Here is a 19,085-nt window from a genome sequence, read left to right as displayed (position 1 = left end):
TGGTGTTTCCATGTTCTGATTGTTTATAAATCAGGATTTTGAAGCATTTATGCCTCTAGGACTTCTTCTGCAGTTTTTTTTTCTTTCATATTCATTGTATTATTTAAGCATTAGGCATGAAGGCCGTTAACCATAGTGAACAACAAGTGTAAATTAGTAAGAAGTACTATGTATTTATGCAGAAATGCAGAACAAGTGTTCCGAAAGCCAGCTGGAAGCAAAGATCAGGCTCTGTCATTGGGAAATACATAGAGGGCAAGGTGCTGCCTAACAGGTAAGAACTTTTTTTCATGTGTTCCCTGTTTGAGTACAATGAGGCTTATAAAAAGATTATGTGGAATGTTTTCTTTCTGATACCTTTGGACTTTACAAAGCATGTATTTCTGAAGTGTGTCACTATAAGATTACTGTACTCTGTAAGAGATTTGGAAATAAAGGGACAATTTTTCATGTAAAACAAGTGTACTGTCTGCAAAAGCCAGAGACTTCCCCGTTGTGGATGAGTGTATGCTGGGAGGCACAGAGGTTTACCCATTACCCTGTGTTGATGTGGTACAATGACCTTGGTAATGCTCTGAAAGAGTATACCTGCTCCCCTCTCATTGTAGAGGACAGCAGACCTGTTGTTAAGTATGGGCTGTAGAAACAGTAAAAACATGGAGGATTTAATTCTCAACTGCACAGCTGTACACTTGAAATCAACAGGAACAAGATGGTGATCTTGGTGAAACATTAGCATTTTTCCCTTGAGACAAGAGGAGCTGGAAAGACTAGTATTTCACTTTGAAATAGCAGCTGAGACAACGTCCTTGCAGGCATAGGGCCATGAACTGCAAGGAGGGAAAGATTTCAGAGACACAGTTAAGTAAGTTCAGTACTGAGAAGTGGAGCATAACAGTCAAAAGCAATTATGGCACAAAAATCACAGGAAAATTTAGGTGGGAAGGACATTGGTCTCTAGTCCAATCTCCAACAGGGGTAACTCCAGAACTAGATAAGGTTGCTGAGGGCCTTGTTCAGTTGAGGATTTTGAATATCTGGATGGAGGTCCTGTAGCCTCTTCAGGCACCTCTTCCCTTGCTGCACCAGTCTTATGAAGAAGGTTAGTTCCATGTATCATGTCAGCATTTCTTTTAGTGCAATTTTCATATGTAGTCGTTGTGCCCACCTGAGAAGACTATGGATCTATTTTATCTACTCCCCCCCTTCTGTTGAATCCCCGCTTAGCCTTTTTATCATCTGTATTAAACAAACCCATCTCCCTCCTACCTGCTAAAGAGAGAATTAAGTTATACATAGAAAGAGGTGGGGGTGGGGGGTATTTTGTTCTTCCAGAATAGGGGAGGAAGGGGAGGAGAGAAATTTACTTCACCTGTTCCACAAGGTTATAAATGAGGATAATCTTACGTTTTGCATTCTGGTTCAGATTTTCCCCAAAAGTTACTAGCTTTCCCCATGATACTTGTAATTATCGAGCACGCTATATATACACAGTTTGTATGACGAGCTGACTTTCCAGTAGACATTAGACTGAATCTACTATGTCTTCTGTGAGTAGTAAAAAACATGGGAGATTAAATTCAATTACACTAGAATAAATCAATAGGAATGTAGGTCCAATATATATTTGTGATGCACTTTTTTCTCTGTCTAGCCATTCATTTGAAGATGATGATGTTTTCAATAACTCAAAGAGAAGGAATTCTGCTGGACTGAATAGAATTCTCTCTGTGGAGCCTGATGCTGGAGCCACTGGAGAAATGTCTAAAGCATTGCATCTCCAAAGAATAATATCAATTGAGGAAGATCATCTGCCCCAGCTTCTTGACAGGCTGGTTGATAACCAGCTGAACAGATGGACTGGAGAAGATGGGAATACTTCTGATATGGAAATGGATAAGAAAAATGCAGAACATTCAATGGAACACTCACTGTCATCTTCTAGAGAGCAGCCTGTAGGGAAGGAAACGCTGTCAAATGTAAGGGGGATAAGGGGACCTCACCTTGAGTATTGTGTGAGGTTCTGGGCCACACAATTTAAGAAGGATGTGCAGGTCCTTGACTGCATCCAGAGGAGGGCAACAAAACTGGTGAAAGGGCTGGAGGTCATGTCCTGTGAGGAGCAGCTGAGGACTTTGGATTGGTCTAATTTGGGGAAAAGGAGGCTGAGGCGTGACCTCCTTGCTCTCTACAGCTCCTAGGGGAGGGGAAGTAGAGAGGGAGGTGATGGTCTCTTCTCCCTGGGATCCAGTGATAGGACACGTGGGAATGGTTCAAAGCTGTGTTGGAGAGAGTCAGACTTGATATTAGGAAACAATTATTTACCGCGAGGGTGGTCAGACACTGGAACAGGCTTCAGAGGGGTGGTCGATGCCCCACGCCTGTCGGTGTTTCAGAGGCATTTGGACAATGCCCTTAATACGCTTTAGCTTTTGATGAGCCCTGAAGTGGTCGGGCAGTTGGACTAGATGATCCTTGTAGGTCCCTCCCAACTGAAACTACTCTATTCTAAAGGACCTTGGAAAACATGAAATAGTGTTGAAAGGTGATGCATTATTCTGAGAATTTAAAATGATTTAGTTTTCTGGTATTAAGTTAAAGCATGACAAATTCAGCCATTGCATGAAGAGGGAGACAGAAATACGCTGCAGATAGATGTTGAAGGTGCAAGAAGAGAAATTCACCCTGAAGGAGTATGTACATAGACTTAGGTCTGAAAGACTTTAGGAAAAGTGACGTTAAGCATTATAAGAGATGGCGCAAAAAGATCCACTGAAAGGTAGTGGTTGTCTAAAAAAAGAAGCAACTTTTTGTTTTGTTTTTTTAAAGTTGGAGGCTTTTTTTGCCAAAAAATGACATTGCTCATGTTCTGATACTTTTGAGTCAGCTTTGGTAGCTGTTACACTATCTGGGAAATAATTGGAGCAAATATCTTTACTTTTTAATTATTATTTGAGAAGACTTTTAATTAGCAAATTGAAATGCAGATGTATTTATTTTCAGCTCTAGCTTGTATGTGCACATTAACAATGAATTCACCATGCAGTAAGAATCCTTAAAACAATATGCTGGAAGGTACATTTCTTGGACTGTAAAGTTTTTCTTGCACTGCTGTTGCTTCAGAGCTAGCTGTGCTTGTTTTCTAATTTTAGCATCATTGTTAAGTGTTACTCATTTTTAGATTCTTGAAGCACATACTAAAAAGATTAAAGTATAGGAAAAATAGGTATGTTCGGTCATAATTATATAGTTCTTTCAGAAGAAGCAAGCATATCTTTAAAATTATGATAGAATTATGCCATGGTTACATAATAACTTCTAAGTGGTACATTTTATTAAAAAGTCTAGGGCACAGAACAGAGCTTCATCCTTTCAAATTATTTAATATATTGCATCCTTTTTGCTTGCTATATGACTTATTTTGTATCACATTTTTGAAGTGTGGTGTCATTGGACTTCAGGACAGCAAAAGCCAGGTCGTCCATCAGGTCCATCTAGGAAAAACCTATCCTGCCTGCTCTGTTTTGGCAGCCATGCCCCTTGCAAGCATATCCTCTCAGTTGAGTAGGAACTGGGCATTCCCTCAGGTATTGTTTCTTACAATTATTTTTTTCTCCCCTCAAAACAGTTGAGAACAAGCAGGGAGGGGAGAGAACAAATCATAAAATGTCTCCTGTCTAGTTGAAAACATTTTATTTTTTTTCCAGTTTCTAAAGAAACATTGTGAGGGTAAATAAGAAGTTAAGTTCCAAGGTCACTTAGAACTGGGAATTCAATTCAATTTTTTTCCCCTATGAAATTTCAGTGCCTTAGCCCAGCCCTCAGTTTGGATTGGGTTTTGGCTTGTTTTTTAAAGTTTAGTTTACAAAAAACACAGCAGAATGCTCCTTTCTGATAAACTCTGTTGTCCATGTGGCACTGGAGGATGTGCATGGGCCTCTGTGGGTCCTCTTGGTCTGCTGACTAGGCCTGCCAACAGCCGTCCAACTGATGGCATTCCATTGCTTAGGGCAGCCTCTAGGCTATCTAAGTGTCTGACCACTGCCATTCGTGTGAGTAGTGCCTCATCTCCTTCCGTGCACCAGCTGGAGTCTGAATTTCTCATGCGGCTTTGTGCTTCCTACATGATGGCTCTTGGGGTCACCACAGTTTGACTATGAGATTTAGACATCAGAAATGATCTTGTTCCATACAGTGCTTGCACGCAGATTCCCTGTCCTGACAGCATGCCAGGGCTGGGAGGGGTGGTATTCAATTAGGAAGTGTTTTTCAGGGAAACTCTGCGTGTAATCCTCAACTGGAGCTGCAGAAAATTTCAGTAAAAGAGCTCTGTGCTTGCTGCATCATGAGTTAGGAGGTGTGAGTTTCAGGGCCATATATCAACTAGACTGTCTTCTCCAGCCACTCCTTCTCTCCCTTCATGCTTTGCTGCTCAAAGGATCTGCAGCATAAAGGAGTGTAGGATCTAGAAATACTCGTGCAATGATTCCATGGAGTTGTTACATATGTAGCTCAGATATGAAGTCTTGTCTTTGTTTTGCGCTAGGAAGATGAAGGATCTGAGACAACCTGTATTTTTCAATTCTTTGCCATTTGCGTTCATGTAGTCTACATGGCTTTGTATTCCTGCATTCCATGGTCTCATTGCTTACTATACTGAACTCGGGCTCCTAGCTGCTGCTGTTAAGCCTTTCTGATCACCATGGATGCACAGTCATTTAGCTGCTAATGCATCTTGTAGGCAAGTAGAACCAACGTACATTTTTTTCTCCTTTTAGAAATGAAAAGGTCCATGTCCATCCTATGGCAGGGTGACTTCTGAAAGTGTCTGAGAATTTGCAGCAGTATGTGAGGCCAGCAACTGGTTTTTTATCTGGGACTTAAATATTCTACCTGACTGTTATCTGAGTGGCTATGAAGGTGAAGCTGCAGTTGGCATGAGCAGAAATGTGATTGGGAAAACCCCTGAAAGAACCATAATGGAAATTAAAGCAAGAGTTTTCCATCCAAAACCTTTGCCTGAGATGCAGTTCCTCTCCCCTCGGTTCTTTCAGCATGGAATATGAACCACTATGACTATATCTGCCATCTTCCACATGTGTGTTAAATTGCACAAAAGCTAGGTGTATTACTTGACCTGGCTACTGTTTATATGAAGGCCACTTGAAAGACACATCTAGGGAAGACTTTTTCAGACTGCATTGTAAACTAAAGTAAATTTACATCCCACTGCTATTCCATTGTTTCCATCAGCGCTTTGTTGAACCAGACAGAAGTAGCTCATCCCTTAGTATAGTGTTCAAATGAATGAAGTTTGATTAAGGTTATTTTCAGAAGTTGACTTGATACATCTCAATGAAAAATAACTGCCTATTATGTTGGGAGTTGAGCTGAAGGCCTCAGGTGTCTGAGTCTTAGTGCTACAGAGGGGTGTGTATGACCACCAGGGACAAGGTATTTCAGGTCATGTTAGTCCATATATATGTAGTTATTGTTCTCAGAAGCATTGTGAAAATGGTACCAAGCTTATGATTGTATGCTAACCTGTTTGATTTCCCAGAGCATAGAGACTAATAAAATGGGAATGTTTTTCATCAGAACTGATAATGTGCTTTATATAGGTGTATGTGTATTACTAGCAACCTATAGTTGCAGTGGAGTTTGGGGTTTTAATAGAAAAGGATAAGTGAACAATGAGATAAGAAATTTCTGTATAATTGTAATAGGTTATTAGCCCAGCTCATGAGAAATGCATGTATTTTTGTCCCCAAAATTTACAGCAGTGAATAATTTATTTTCTTTTTTTCATACTAAGGAAGACAGCAGCTTAAGTTTGTATTTATTCTTGTTCCCCATCAAGTACAGCTCTGTATTGTTTCTGCTTCTTTCTGTAAGATTTCAGTATAGTTGTAGAAAACATTTGCAAGGCCAGGCTTCAGTGTCTCATTCAAAGGACTGTTGGGCAGTGAGTTCAGCTTCTTGAAGTCAGCAGTCTGGGAAATTCTGGTCCTCAAATGGGTCTTGTCTTCCCTCCCCTGCCCTCCTTTCCTGTCCCTCCTCACAATCTCCACCAACAAACTAATGGTGGGAGTTTCATGAGTTTTGATTTGCAGGGATGAACATAAACTGTTTATGAACATAAACTGTTTTGTTTTGGCAATTCCATGTATTTTTCAATGCAGTGTCACATCATGGTTCATATTCAGTATACTTCCAGTTCTCAGTCTAAATCACTTCAAATGATGTGGAAAGATGCATGACATTATCTGAAATGCCGAGTTATTTTAAGAAACAGAATGTTGCTTTATGAGTAATGGAGAAACACGGCAGGATAAAATTTCTTCTTTTTCTTGTCTCAGTTAGCCTTCAAGAAAAGGCAAATTGGAGAGACAGTAGGACAGTTGGATACTAATGTTTGCTCTTACTTGAAGGAAGAGGGAATAAACTCTGTCCCAGACCGCTTATTCAAGATTATTTTTGTGGGCAATTCGAGTGTTGGAAAGACTTCATTCTTAAGGCGATTTTGTGAAGATCGTTTTTTCCCAAGCACAGCTGCTACTGTAGGTAAGTTTAAGAAACATGATTATTATTATTATTGTTCCAAAATTATTTAGCAGCTTCTACTGAGATCAGGCCCTGTGTTATAAAACAGATGTTGCACAAGTAGACATGCAAAGTGAGTTCTCCTAAACTGGGAAGCAGATAATTGATGGAGGGGTTTCAGGATAGATTCTGTACTGAAATCCTGGCAGCACTGAAATAAATCAGAAAAATCCTGTTGATTTCAGTGAAGCTAGAATTTCCTCATAGATCTCATTTTCTGAAACTGATATATTATCCTCTGGACTGTGCTGTACTAACCTTCCCACCTCTGTATCCCATCTCTATCCCTCTAAGTAATCTGGTTTTGTTTTAAAGAGAAAGTAGAGCATCTGACTTACATTAGAAGAAGATTTAGCATTATACTAAGCACCAAAGAAAAACGTTGAACTAGTGTTTTGAAAGCCAAACATTTCAAAGCCTACATTGTACTTACATTGCCTGATACTGTAAACCAAGCTTTCAGAAGTCAGACACATAATCAAGGTACAAAACTTAAAATATAGGTTATTGCAGTGCCTCTGAGTTACTGTAAACAACCAACTTCATTATACTTAGTGTGTATTTAGGCCTTACTTATTCTGCAGCATATATGAAATAAAACTTGTTCACAATAAAAGGTATTTAAATTAATGGACTTGTCTTACATTTGTGACATTCATGTAAGCTGTAGGTACCTTGACTTGGAGGGTAAAGACACCTGAGTTTAAATTTCTACTGGTATGTTGAGAGTCTAAGCTCACATCAGTCAGAAAGATCTAAGATCTTAGCACAGGGATTTAAATTAAGGCTGGCACTGTAAAGTGGTCTTCAGCTCTGCTCTGGGAGAGAGCAAGTCTCCTGGGTGTCCTGCCGGGGTGAAACAGGCACTTGAGTACCAAATAGTATCTCAGATAGCACTAGGTGTCTGTGAGCAAACAGCTGAATTCTACCCCACCATCTTCTCCAAATCAGTCCAGTCAGAGGAGCCTATGGACCAATTAATCTGACCCTTGATGCCTACTTCAGGGTGAGCTTAATAATTTCCTAGAATCTTAGTTCTTAATTGACTAGATTTTCATTAACTGTAATGGGAACTTAGACACCTATGCAATTGTCTACTTTTAAGAGTCTGGTGCTACAACCTATCATTGTTGTCCTGTCAATGGCTGATAGGCTTCTCTTGACTCTGGGGTCTTACACAGCGTGTGCAGTTGCCTGGAGCTTCCAGAGGAAAAGCACAGGAATGTGTCTCGCCTCTTTATCTTTTGGCTGGTCTTCCAGTGTTCTTGCAAACACAATGGCAAGAAAGTATTTGTCATAGCTTTGATTTAGTGTTCACATCAATGATTTTCACAGGTGTAGATTATGGCTGGCAAGATACAGACAGTTGAAAAGTCAAGTGAACAACCTGGAGAAGATTATTCTCATTGAATTTCTGTAGAGTAGCTCAAATTTCTTCCCTTGATATATAAGCAATAGATATATTCCCCACCCAGATTTCTTAATTGCCTATTGAAGGAGTGTGGGCTTGGATGCTGCTTCATTTAATGCCAGAGGTAAAAATCCCATTGATGTGGAAAATGGCCCCAAAGAAATTGTTGATGATACTGAGATCCCTTCCAACCTAATTATTCTGTGATTCTACAGTATAGCATGATATAAGAAAGTGCAGGTTGTAATTAGGAAGAGGCAGTGAATGATTAATATTTAAGACTCTAATTATTGTTACAAATATCCAGAAGATACTTACATCATCGCAGGTTAGGGGAATTGGGAGAGGATTAATTTAAAAGTTTAGATAAATTATTTTTTTCTCACTTCCATTTAGCTACATAATAATTAGGTGACTAATCTAATTCTGATTCAGCTTGTCTTTCATATTCTGAAGAGGGGAGGAGGTTCTCCATGTATTCAGTCCATCTATCTTCAGCATTTGTCCTAGGTCCCACTGTCCCCTTAGTGTGCTGCCTTGTGTTTTTCCACTGACTGTAGAAGGTGCCTATGTGGCTAGCTCAGCCTAGACCACGGGTTATACGGCATGAACTCCAAGCTAAATGGCTTAGACTGCTGTGGGCTGTCAAATAGACCCTTGGCTCATGTACCCTCATTTGGAAAGTTACTTATCTTATAGCTTTTAAAAAATGAACTACTCTGTTAATGTTCAGTATTTTATCACTGAAAAACTTCTGGCAAATAAAAGCTCTTATCATTCTCTGATAGACGTAATGCAGTACCTATCTTGTTACCTTTCTGGAATTGTTGCTGTTTGCTGGATCAGGTTTTCAAAAATCAAACTGAGCGTATAAAGAGCCAACCTACCTTGTGTTTCTGTTGTAGGTGTGGATTACAGTGTGAAAACCGTCAGAGTAGATAATACCCAGGTAGCCCTGCAACTGTGGGACACTGCTGGCCAGGAACGGTGAGAAACATTGTTGTGGTTTAACCCTGGTAGTTAGCTGAGCACCACACAACTGCTCGCTTACTCCCCCATCCCACTGGAAAATCAGAAGGCTGAAAGTGAGAAAATGTATTGGTTGAAATAAAGACAGTTTAATAATTAAAACAAAAACCCAAAACCACCACCATTAAAAAAAAAAAGAAAAGAAACAAGCCCAAGAAAAAAAAGTCATGCAAAAAAGCCCAGTTATGTACCACCACTTACTACCAACCCATCAATGCCCAGCCATCCCCTGAGCAGCTGCAGCCTCAGCCAACATCCTCCTTCCCTGCCTCACTTTTATTGCTGAGCACAGTGTCGTACGGGGTGGAATATCCATTTGGTCAGTTGGGGTCACTGTCCCAGGTGTGTTCCCCTCCCATTTCACTGGTGGGGCAGTCTGAGAAGTGGAAACGGCCTTGACACTGTGTAAACACTGTTGAGCAGTAACTGAAATGGCATGTTACTATCACTGTTTTCATCACAGATCCAAAACATAGCCCCATACAAGCTGGCATGCTTGAATTTAACTCTATCCCAGCCAAAACCAGCACACATTGTAAGATTTTGCTTTGAATCGTCTGTTTAGTAGGCACGGGACCTAATCCTGCTTCTTGGGAGAGGAACAAATATAGGAGTATTCCTTATAGAGCCAGTGAATTCACAGTTTAGATCCTTCCCTGGCAGCAATAATGTGCTGATTTGGTGCTAAGTTTCCATTGAAAAACTGCCAATCTGTAAAAGAGATTCTTATTAAACTCTTAAAAGTTTAGTATCACACAATTTCTTTAGGAGGAAGGCTGATGTTAAAATGTACCTAGAATAGAAAATGCCTTAATATTTTAAAAAGGGCTTTTTTCACCAAAACAATTCCATTGCAGTTGAACTCGTGAGGTTTTTTTGTAAGGTTTTCAGTGATAACTTCCTTCCCTATCTCCTCACCTGTGGTGTAGTTTTCTATTACTAAAAGCAAGGATTATAATGATGATCAACATTTTCTACAAGAAGCTTGGGTAAACAGCCCCAAACAGAAATCTAGCTACCTAGGCAGAGCACTTTCTGAGGGAAAATTTCTGCCCCAAGCTTAAAAGAGGATGGGAGAATGTGAGATCCACAGCTAATTATCCAGACTAGTCTAGAATCAATTGAAGAAGGTAAAGAGAAGTTTTCCAAACACTTTCTTTTGAAAAATAGTTTTTTGCCAAGTTGATTTGCTGTTGCAGTAATTTGTGGTAGTAGTATCCTCCATGAATCTTCTGCTGAATGTGAAAAGGGGTCTGAGGGTTCAGGAAGAATGGGATTGCCTACCACAGTTCATAATAAGCCTCACCTCTCAACAGGATCTGCAGTGAAGATCAGTATGACAGCTTCTTCTTTGTCTAGTAAATGGAATTTTAGAATACGCTTGTAAACCAAATTAACAGGGGTTTAACCCTTACTAAGACTAGATGATGAAAATAAACTGTATGGCAACATCTTCCTTTGGGGGGAGGGGGAGTTGTGGGGAGTGGGGTACTATAAAATTCTACTTATATTGACAGATTGCTACTTCTGTTGAAGAGAGCTATAAACAGGTTCTCTACTTGTAGGTACCGAAGTATTACCAAGCAGTTTTTCAGAAAAGCCGATGGTGTCATTGTGATGTATGATATAACAGCAAGAGACACATTCACAGCTGTCAAGCAGTGGCTGATAAGCATCGAGGTAACATGACATAACTTGAAATCTAAACTGGTGTCGTTATTCTGTATCTTTTTCTGGAGGCGGGAGAGGCATTAGCAGGGCAAAGCACAGAGAGCAGCATGTTTCTTGTGTTGTCACAATTACATTTTTTATTAATGACTTTGGTCTGCGCAGTTACCAGTAAAGCTGTTTTTAGAATTTCCATGTCTATGAAAATAATGACAGTTCCAGACTTGTAAGGACTTAAAATGAGTAGTAGGGAAGTCCAGGATGGAGTCCTTTGATTTCTCATAAAGACTGATGACTCCCATTGGATTGCCACTAGCACTGGGAGGTGTTTTGGATCGGTGATGATGGTCTGATGATCACTGATCATCACTAGCAATTTGACAACCAAGTATGTAGCTCAGAGGAAGTTGACTGTTATGAACAAAAGCCATAAACTTAAAAGTATAGTATCTATATTAGTGCCATAAAACTGTTTCATGATAGACAGTTCAGTTTCCTGGAGATTGTCCTTTCAACCACATGAAAGCAAAATCATAGCCCATGCCACCGAGTGGCTTCAGTTAATTAAAAATGCTCTTTTATTTCTTTTGGTACATCTCTGTTGCGCATAGACAACATGTTGAGACTGCAAGCAGCTGAATTTGCTTGTGGCAAAAAACAAACAAAAAAGCCCCCTGCAGCTGCTGCTATAAAGGACAGAGTTGCTAGAGAGAAGAAAGTATGACTTCCTATTTGTTCGCTATTGCAGAGTATTGTTGCTGAAAAAGTAGGGGACGAATTGGTATGTGAAGATCATTTAGTCTGGTTTTATTGGGCATGTGTTCTAGTATAGTACACTGTTTTCTGTAGTGGGCAGTGGGTGACTGTAAGTTGAAATTTAGGAATTTCACCTAGGACTCACTGATTCAAATATTTCCAAACAGTTATTCCTCACCTGAGTAGCTTTACTGAAGTAGTAGTAGCATGCATTTTGTAAGAAAAGGCCTTTATTAAATATATGATCTTAACAAATCAGTGATTGTTGTAATTCAGGATTGTAAATGCTAAAGAATTCCAGGTTTTGATCCAGAAAAATCGAATATTATGGTCAAAATCTGTAATAGTTGACTCATCATTACTAACTAATTTTGTATGCTACAAACTATTGTTAGGTTGAAGGCTTACAGATGAGTGCATTTACTGCTGCAGCATTCAGCCCACTTATCAACGTACTCATTGTGATAATTCTAATCATTTTCAGAATGAATTTTGATTCGTGCATATTCTATGTATTTTGGGGGGCCTATTCTGTATATCTCTTCGCTACTTTATGTAATTTATTTGGCATAATTGTACCCAGATGTCATTATTTTTCTGTTAATGTAATTAGAAAAGCAGTGGCTATAAACACGTAATGTCAGAGCCTGTGTAGTGTGGTAGTTGCCTCTCTCCCATTTTAATATAAAGTCTAATGAATTTTTGTGCTATTATTAAAAAGTGCCACATGAGTGCAATCTCTAGCATTCTGTATTTTTATGCCTTTTATCTGTCTTTAATTCCTGACATGTTTGTAAGTAAAGTGGCACGTACCTGGCTCATGTGTGATGTCTCAAATATCTTGTTGCAGTGTGACATTTGTTATTTTGTATCCTCTTGATCTGTGATTTTATTTTTTATTTTTAAAGACAATGCCTCAGTTGGTATTTATTCTTTGTTCTGCAGGAGGCAACTGGGGAGAATGTACCTGTGCTTTTGTTGGGTAATAAAACTGATAATGAAACAGAACGTGAGGTCCCTATGGGAATGGGAGAGCTTCTTGCTAAGGTACTATACTTGGAGGGGAACCCCTTACAAAACTTGAAGGGGAAGATTTTAAAATGGAATCTCAGTGTGTCTAAATTCATAGAAACACAGTTGATTTTGATCAGACAAGTATTTTTTAGGATTAGGAACCTTTTCATCGTTTCAGCTCTTGGTAATGTAAGTGCTGATAATTTTAGTAGTTATAAAACTGTGTAGATTAAAAAACCAAAATGTGAGCGATGCAGAAAATCTTTAAGAATTCACTCTCATTGTCTCCCTCCTCTTTCTCCCCTCCTCTGTCTCTTTTTCTTTGTTCTCTCTTTCTCTCTATTTTTTTCCTCCCTTCTCTTTCTCTTTTTTTCTCTTCTCTGTGGAGGTATTCTTAACGAAGAGATAATTTGGGAACCTTTCCCCCCTCCTACCTCCTGTAAAACCACAGAAGGCCATCTGTTACTCCTATGGTAGGAGTAGAAAACATGTTTACTTTTAGTAACTTCCCATCAAGGAGATAAAATAAGTAGAGTTCGCAGTCTGCATCTACCCGAGCACTGGTGACCCACGGGCCATAATTTAAGCGTTACGAGACTGCAGATAGCAGATACTTGTTCGTATTCCTCTGTACCGTGCCCATCATCTTTTCTTTTGAATCTTGCTATACAATGCATATAGTTTGAACACCAGTGCCTCCACAATATTCTTTTATTTAGAAATGTCATCCCAATATTTTGGGGAAATTGAGTTGATAGGAATTTACCTAAATTAAACAATGTGCTGCATTTCACATATGTCCTTGTTTCTCCTTTGAAAACAGATTTACAGCTCTGCTTGCTGGTAACTAAGAGGGATATTTTCAAAATTTGAAATGCAGCTGAATTGTTCCTGTTTTATAGGAAAGACTGGTGCTGGGAACCTCTCTCTGACTAAAAGAATTAGGGTCAGATCTCTTTTTATCATATGTTGATTATTCATACAGCCTTTATAAGCATACCTCCATATTCAGGTTTGTGTCCATTATTTTGATTTTATAGGGGAGGATATCAGCCTTGAACATCAACCCTCAAAGGTTCTCCCTTTAGGAAATCTGCTTTATTTTCTTGTATGAGTGGAAATGCAGATGGTTTTGAGATGGCAGAGGCCAGGAGGGACTCCCGAGTGTAACATTGAATCCTTCTGTGAAAAAACAAATGACGCATAAATGCTAAATGGACAGAGTAGGTGTCTTACATGTCATTTAGCTCTTTAAAAAATTGTACTAGTAAAACAAAGATGAATCATTCTAATATATAGAACTCACAGCCCACCAGGCCATTAATTCTAACATGTCATGCAAGAAAATAAAATGTTTTGCATAAGTAAAACAAAGAAAGTTGTCAAATTAAAGATGGTTATAATCGAATGAATGGATCTGAATGACTCATTTGAATGTTTGAATGTGCTGCCTGAGGTAGCTAAGGGAAGGAATGATTAATGACAATGGATTAGTTGAAAAGCAGCGTAGATATAATTAAATTATAACAATGTGCTTGCCGAGCTAATAATAACAACCATGAATTTTAATGAAATATTAATTCTTGCTAAATAGCCATGTAATTCCTGTGAAACCACATACTGCTGTCTCTATTAGTAAATGCAGTTTAGTTACTTATTTTGTGAATAATCCCACTAATTATTCACAAATGATCCAAAATACATGGAACTAGATGATAAGATGATACGAATATGTATAGCCCTATTTGGTGAAAACAACCATGAACCTGTCTTGTGCAGACAAAGAACCAGATTAGCCCATTGACCCCGAAGTCCAACAGTTTTTATGGACTGTTCAAAGTCTCGCAGGATGGGATCATTTTTACCTAGTTTTTTCTATAGTCAGAAGAATGCGTTTCCAGAGAGCATTCTTTTCCAACCTAAATGGTTCTGTGATTCCAGCCCAGCTGTATTAAGTCTTGCTTTGCTTCAGTCCCACATTTTACAAGTTGGTGTACTACAAATTCGGTCAGACACCCAAGGGCTCCCATTATAATGCATGTGTCACAAACTTCTTTGCAAGGCAGGCAGCACAGTTCATTATTAAAAGGAAGAATGAATGGCAGCCTGAAGGGAGTCCTTCCAATTCCTTGTCATTGGAGAAGGCTGGTAGTTGCAGTGTGTGTGATACCCCGGGAAAGGGGGAATAGAAAGAGAACAAGGGTGATGGACGGCATCGTAGGGAACAGCAAGACTATGATGAATGTGATCTGTAGTTGGATGAGTTAAAGTGTAAACATGAGGATGGTAAGGAGAACTTTGCAGGAAGAAACAGCAGACACAAATCAAAATGTTCACATGCAGTACAAGATGACCTGATGGAAAATATCTAAAACTCTCTGGATAGAGCTATTGGGAATATAATGAAAAAGAGAGAGAGAAAGAAAAAAATAGTGTATAATTTAAAAAGGCAAATCCATTTTACTTTTTTAGAAGAGGACCCAGAAGGAAAACTGTTTAACAAATTTCTGTTTAGCTTAGGTTGGTCCTCTGATCAAGAGTTCATATGAACACAACAACAATACAGAGTATTCAGACCATATTATGACTATCCGGGAACAAATAGAAAAATGTTCTATTTGAGTGAATTAGTGTTACCGCTGCTGATTATTTAAATAAAATGGCTTATGATACAGGTGCTGCTCAGGCATGCTCATGCTCAGCATGAATTTATTTTGGCCCTGCAGAGACTTCCTGAATGGGATTAAAAGGGTCAATAAATCCTTCTCTCTGTTTCTCAGCTATAAAGTAAGATAATAATGCCTTTGTCTGCCTTGACTTTGTGTGCTTCATGGGATGAGGACTGTTACTGTGTGTCAGTACATCTCCTTTATCAACCTGTCAGTGCCATTGTTACTCAAATACTGCTAATAAGGGAACTATCTTCTCAGAGTGATACTACTTTGTAGGACAGAAATTGCCCAGCTCCCTCTGGTAGTGACTCATTTTCTTCCCTGTTCTTTAGATATCTGCTGATTTGTATGTAAGTGTTTAAAATTAAGTAATTGCCATTGGTCTCCCAGGTTAAATCACTGGTGTCTGGGTGGAGATGAATGGCATTTCCTGGCTTATTAATTACGTGTCCTGCTTTTTTCTACTGTGTTCTCGTTGTGTATGGTATCAGTGAAGGTTTCCTCTCCTCCCTGATTCAAGGAACAACACTTTGCATTTCCAGGCTGACTCCCCCTCCAGAGAAGGACCTGTTTGCCAGACTGACAAAAATTGGCCATTAATATCAATTGAGTTTAAATTGTTACCTTTCACCAATAAGAATTTTCCCTACCCATGGAATTTGTTGAAAAATTCAGATTCATGCCAACATAAATGATGTCATCACTGAGAGACTTCTCTAGTGAAATTCTGTTGTATGTGGTGAAGGTGTAGGAGTAGTATCACTCTTTGCTTGGCTGACATAAAGTAGCTAGATATTGACCACAGTAGGTTTTCTATTAGAGTTCTGACCAACTGAGTAGAAAAATGGAGTATAAATTTTAACTCAGATTTGTGTTTGCATAGCTAGCAAGCTGGCCAAACTTTATCTTAAAACTTTCCTAAGGAAAGCCAAGAGAATCATAGGGTTACATTTTTGTAAATATTATACAGAACACTGTTAAAAAAATAAATAATGAAAATCCCCATCCAACACTCACTAACTTTGCCTAATTTCTTCCCTTCTCTGCTCTTCTGTGCTTGTCTGGCCACCCAGAAATTACTACAAGTGGTTCAATCCCGATGTACGTTAGAACAAACCATATAACTATTGACAACATATCCAAACCTGACATTTAATAACATTGAAGCATTTTTTTAAAGCTGCTAAAACAAACTACCATATTTATTAAACTTCCTTTCCCTGCCTTTTGTCTTTGAAATGTCGTGAAGATGATAAAAATTTAAAAAAACTGCAAATTTGGAAGCATGGTATATTGAAAAACAAACAAACAAAACCAAACCCAAATCCCCAAACTAAAATACCTGGTTAATTTAATGGGAACTTTCAAAACCTGAATTGTAAGTGTCTTATGAAGGGTGGTTAAGTACAAATCCAGTAACCACAGTTAACAGCAAACAAATGAAAATATGCAGACAGGTGACTGTAATTTCCTAAGTTACTGACTTATTTATTTGAATTTTAAGATACTGTTGTAAACAGCAATAAGATACATGGAAAAGTGGAAAGTGAATAGAAAGTTGAAATCTGGATGGGTAAAAGGGCATATGGTAATAACGATAGAGACAGTGTAGGTGAGCTGCCGTGTAATATCTTGTGAAACTAGACAGACATCTATTTTGGAAAGAATAATCTGTTGTTCACTCTCAAACTTCTCTTGCCATCACGGCTGCCAGGTCAGGCTTCTGTGCAGATGATCTCTGGTATTCGCATTTATTGTCATAAAGCTTCAGAGCAGTTGTTTTAAGGATGTCTCCAAGGCTTGATCATTTATCCATTGTTCTTAATTGCAAAGCTCCCAGGGGCTACAAAACCAAGGTGTAAGCTGACTGTGAAAGAAGGTGCAGAAAATTTCACAAGTACAAAAAATGAAACAGAATTAATTTGTTGTTCTTTTTTGCTGAGGTTTTTAACTGGTCATTTGCTGGAAAGCTTTGGTCTCAAACTGTTGAATACAGAAACACTGCTGCTGAACCTTTCCAAGGTTAAAAAAAAAAAGTCACTGGAGTTATTTTCACCTGCTTTGTCAAGTCCTCAGTGATGTACTGATTGCCTCATCATCACAAGGAAAGTTCACAAGACTTCATTCAGTTGCACTTGAGCCTTTTAAGAAGTCAAGCTCTTACAGCAAAAGCTACTGTATAAAAGAAACATCTGCTAAGAAATGCATATAGTTGTTGCTTGGGAGGCACACTTGGACTTCGTTTCTTTTGTTACTCTTTACTGTTAGCTCTAGAATTAAATCATAATTTTTCCTAAGATGATCTATTTCTGTTTATTTGCATATTTCAGTATATCTGTGTTGCTTTTTTAAAGCTCGAGTGAGATATTGTGCAAAGTGAATTGAAATGGTCTTTCTGTTTGATTCTAGGATTACAATTTAATTTTCTATGAATGCAGTGCATATTCTGGGTACAATACCGAAAAGTCTGTTCTTCACTTAGCTAGGTAAGAAAACACAATCTGTGAGTTCTACATGTGCCTGAATTCCCTGTCACTGACGACAGAGTGAATTCTGTTTGTTAAATCAGTTTGGTAGGAACTTAGGGTGATGAAATATCTGTTCCCTTTAAACTGGTCTGTAGCCTGACCCTGTTGCTCCAATTGAGCAGTTTCTCAGGTTCCTAAAGGGTCTTGTGTAAGCTAGTGCGTCTCAGTATAGATCCAGAAACACTTGAGTTGTTGCTAGGAAAGCTGAGGGCCTGGGATGTTTTGATAGTTCTTGCAGGAAGTTCTTGGAGGTTTGGAGAAATATGCTTGGAAATGGATGCTGCTGAGTACTTGCAGCAGAACACTGAATGTGCTTCTATCTTCCCTCTGCTCATTGCAGCTTAAATTCTGCTGTCTGCCCCGGGGGCTGGGAGAGAGGGAGGGGTGGATTTCTGAAGTTACATAAAGGCTAGGCATAGAAATACAAGTAAATCTGTCCCTTCGGAACTGCTTACCCAGGTGAAAACACTGGTAATGAGCTGATAAATCTTTAATACTGTTGCTGAAGTTAGTGAAATGTTGTGAATGTGTCAGCTAATTGATAAATGTCTAGGTAGCCAGATGTGTTTTTGTTTTGCTCCAGCCTCAAAAATAACAAATGAAAGTCACTATTTTGAGTCTCTGTAATAGATGATGAATGCTAACAGTCAGCACCAACTACATTTTTCTAACTGAATGGATAAAGGCAGTTTTGTGATGAAGCCACCATAATTGTACTTTTTTGGTTGTTAGTTCACAAAATTCTGTCATTTTCTATTGATCTCTGGATAATTTTATAGGCTTGGAGAAAATGTGGGGGTTTTTTGTTTGATCTCTTATGAGTATTCCTGACTTTTTCTCAAAAATATTGTTTCTTTCCCCCAGGATTTTAAAGGAACACGAAGATAAAGTGAAAGAGAAAACCATTAAACTTCAATCTGATACGAATAAAAAATCTTGCTGTATCAGGCCATAAAATACTGGGGCATGCTTAGACAAGTCATACGTTTCTACGACACTACATGGCACCGTCAGATTTGCTTTATCTTCCAAATATTTTTGCTATGTATTTCTGAGTCTAGGTGTAAGTGAAACTAAAAATCCTTGTATGCTCTGATCTTCACTTTTACAAATACTGTCTTTAGTTAATTGTCAATGTATTTGGGGCGGTAACACTCTGTTTGATGCCTAACACCACTGAATCCTGCTTTGTGATCAGGCTTGTAAAAGCTGCTATATTTTTAATATAAGAAATAATTTTTTATGAAGAAAACTACTTGAAATTTGCAGTAAATTTTTACTGGTGTGGATGACCTATGTTCTGAATACTTCTGTTTATTTCAATGCTCTTGAGATCCTGATTTTGTGCTGACTCCTGTTACAGTTTTTTAAAAGTTGAAATAGGTAGCTGGCTGGTTGGTTAAA

General features: G+C 38.6%; 1 protein-coding gene across 6 annotated transcripts in view; it reads left to right on the top strand.

Annotated features, from left to right (window-relative positions):
* CRACR2A (calcium release activated channel regulator 2A) overlaps positions 1-18,973 on the top strand; it is a 59,102-nt gene extending 40,129 nt beyond the window's left edge. For 3 of the 6 annotated variants that reach the window (XM_080393608.1, XM_080393609.1, XM_080393610.1), the window contains 8 exons: positions 183-274; positions 1,655-1,979; positions 6,360-6,564; positions 8,920-9,001; positions 10,609-10,723; positions 12,413-12,514; positions 17,563-17,639; positions 18,546-18,973. In XM_080393608.1, coding sequence (XP_080249734.1) covers positions 183-274; positions 1,655-1,979; positions 6,360-6,564; positions 8,920-9,001; positions 10,609-10,723; positions 12,413-12,514; positions 17,563-17,639; positions 18,546-18,636 — 1,089 coding nt within the window. In that variant the 3' untranslated portion in view covers positions 18,637-18,973. Of the gene's footprint in view, positions 1-182; positions 275-1,654; positions 1,980-6,359; positions 6,565-8,919; positions 9,002-10,608; positions 10,724-12,412; positions 12,515-13,304; positions 13,428-17,562; positions 17,640-18,545 lie in introns of those variants that run through there. The other 3 variants (XM_080393611.1, XM_080393612.1, XM_080393613.1) reach the window with 3 other exon arrangements.
* The last annotated feature ends 112 nt before the right edge of the window (positions 18,974-19,085 follow it).

The sequence above is a fragment of the Falco punctatus genome, assembly GCF_963210335.1.
Source record: "Falco punctatus genome assembly, chromosome: 6".
Taxonomy (NCBI): Eukaryota; Metazoa; Chordata; class Aves; order Falconiformes; family Falconidae; genus Falco; species Falco punctatus.
Note: the sequence above shows the minus strand (reverse complement) of the source record. Positions and strands in the feature narration are given on the sequence as shown.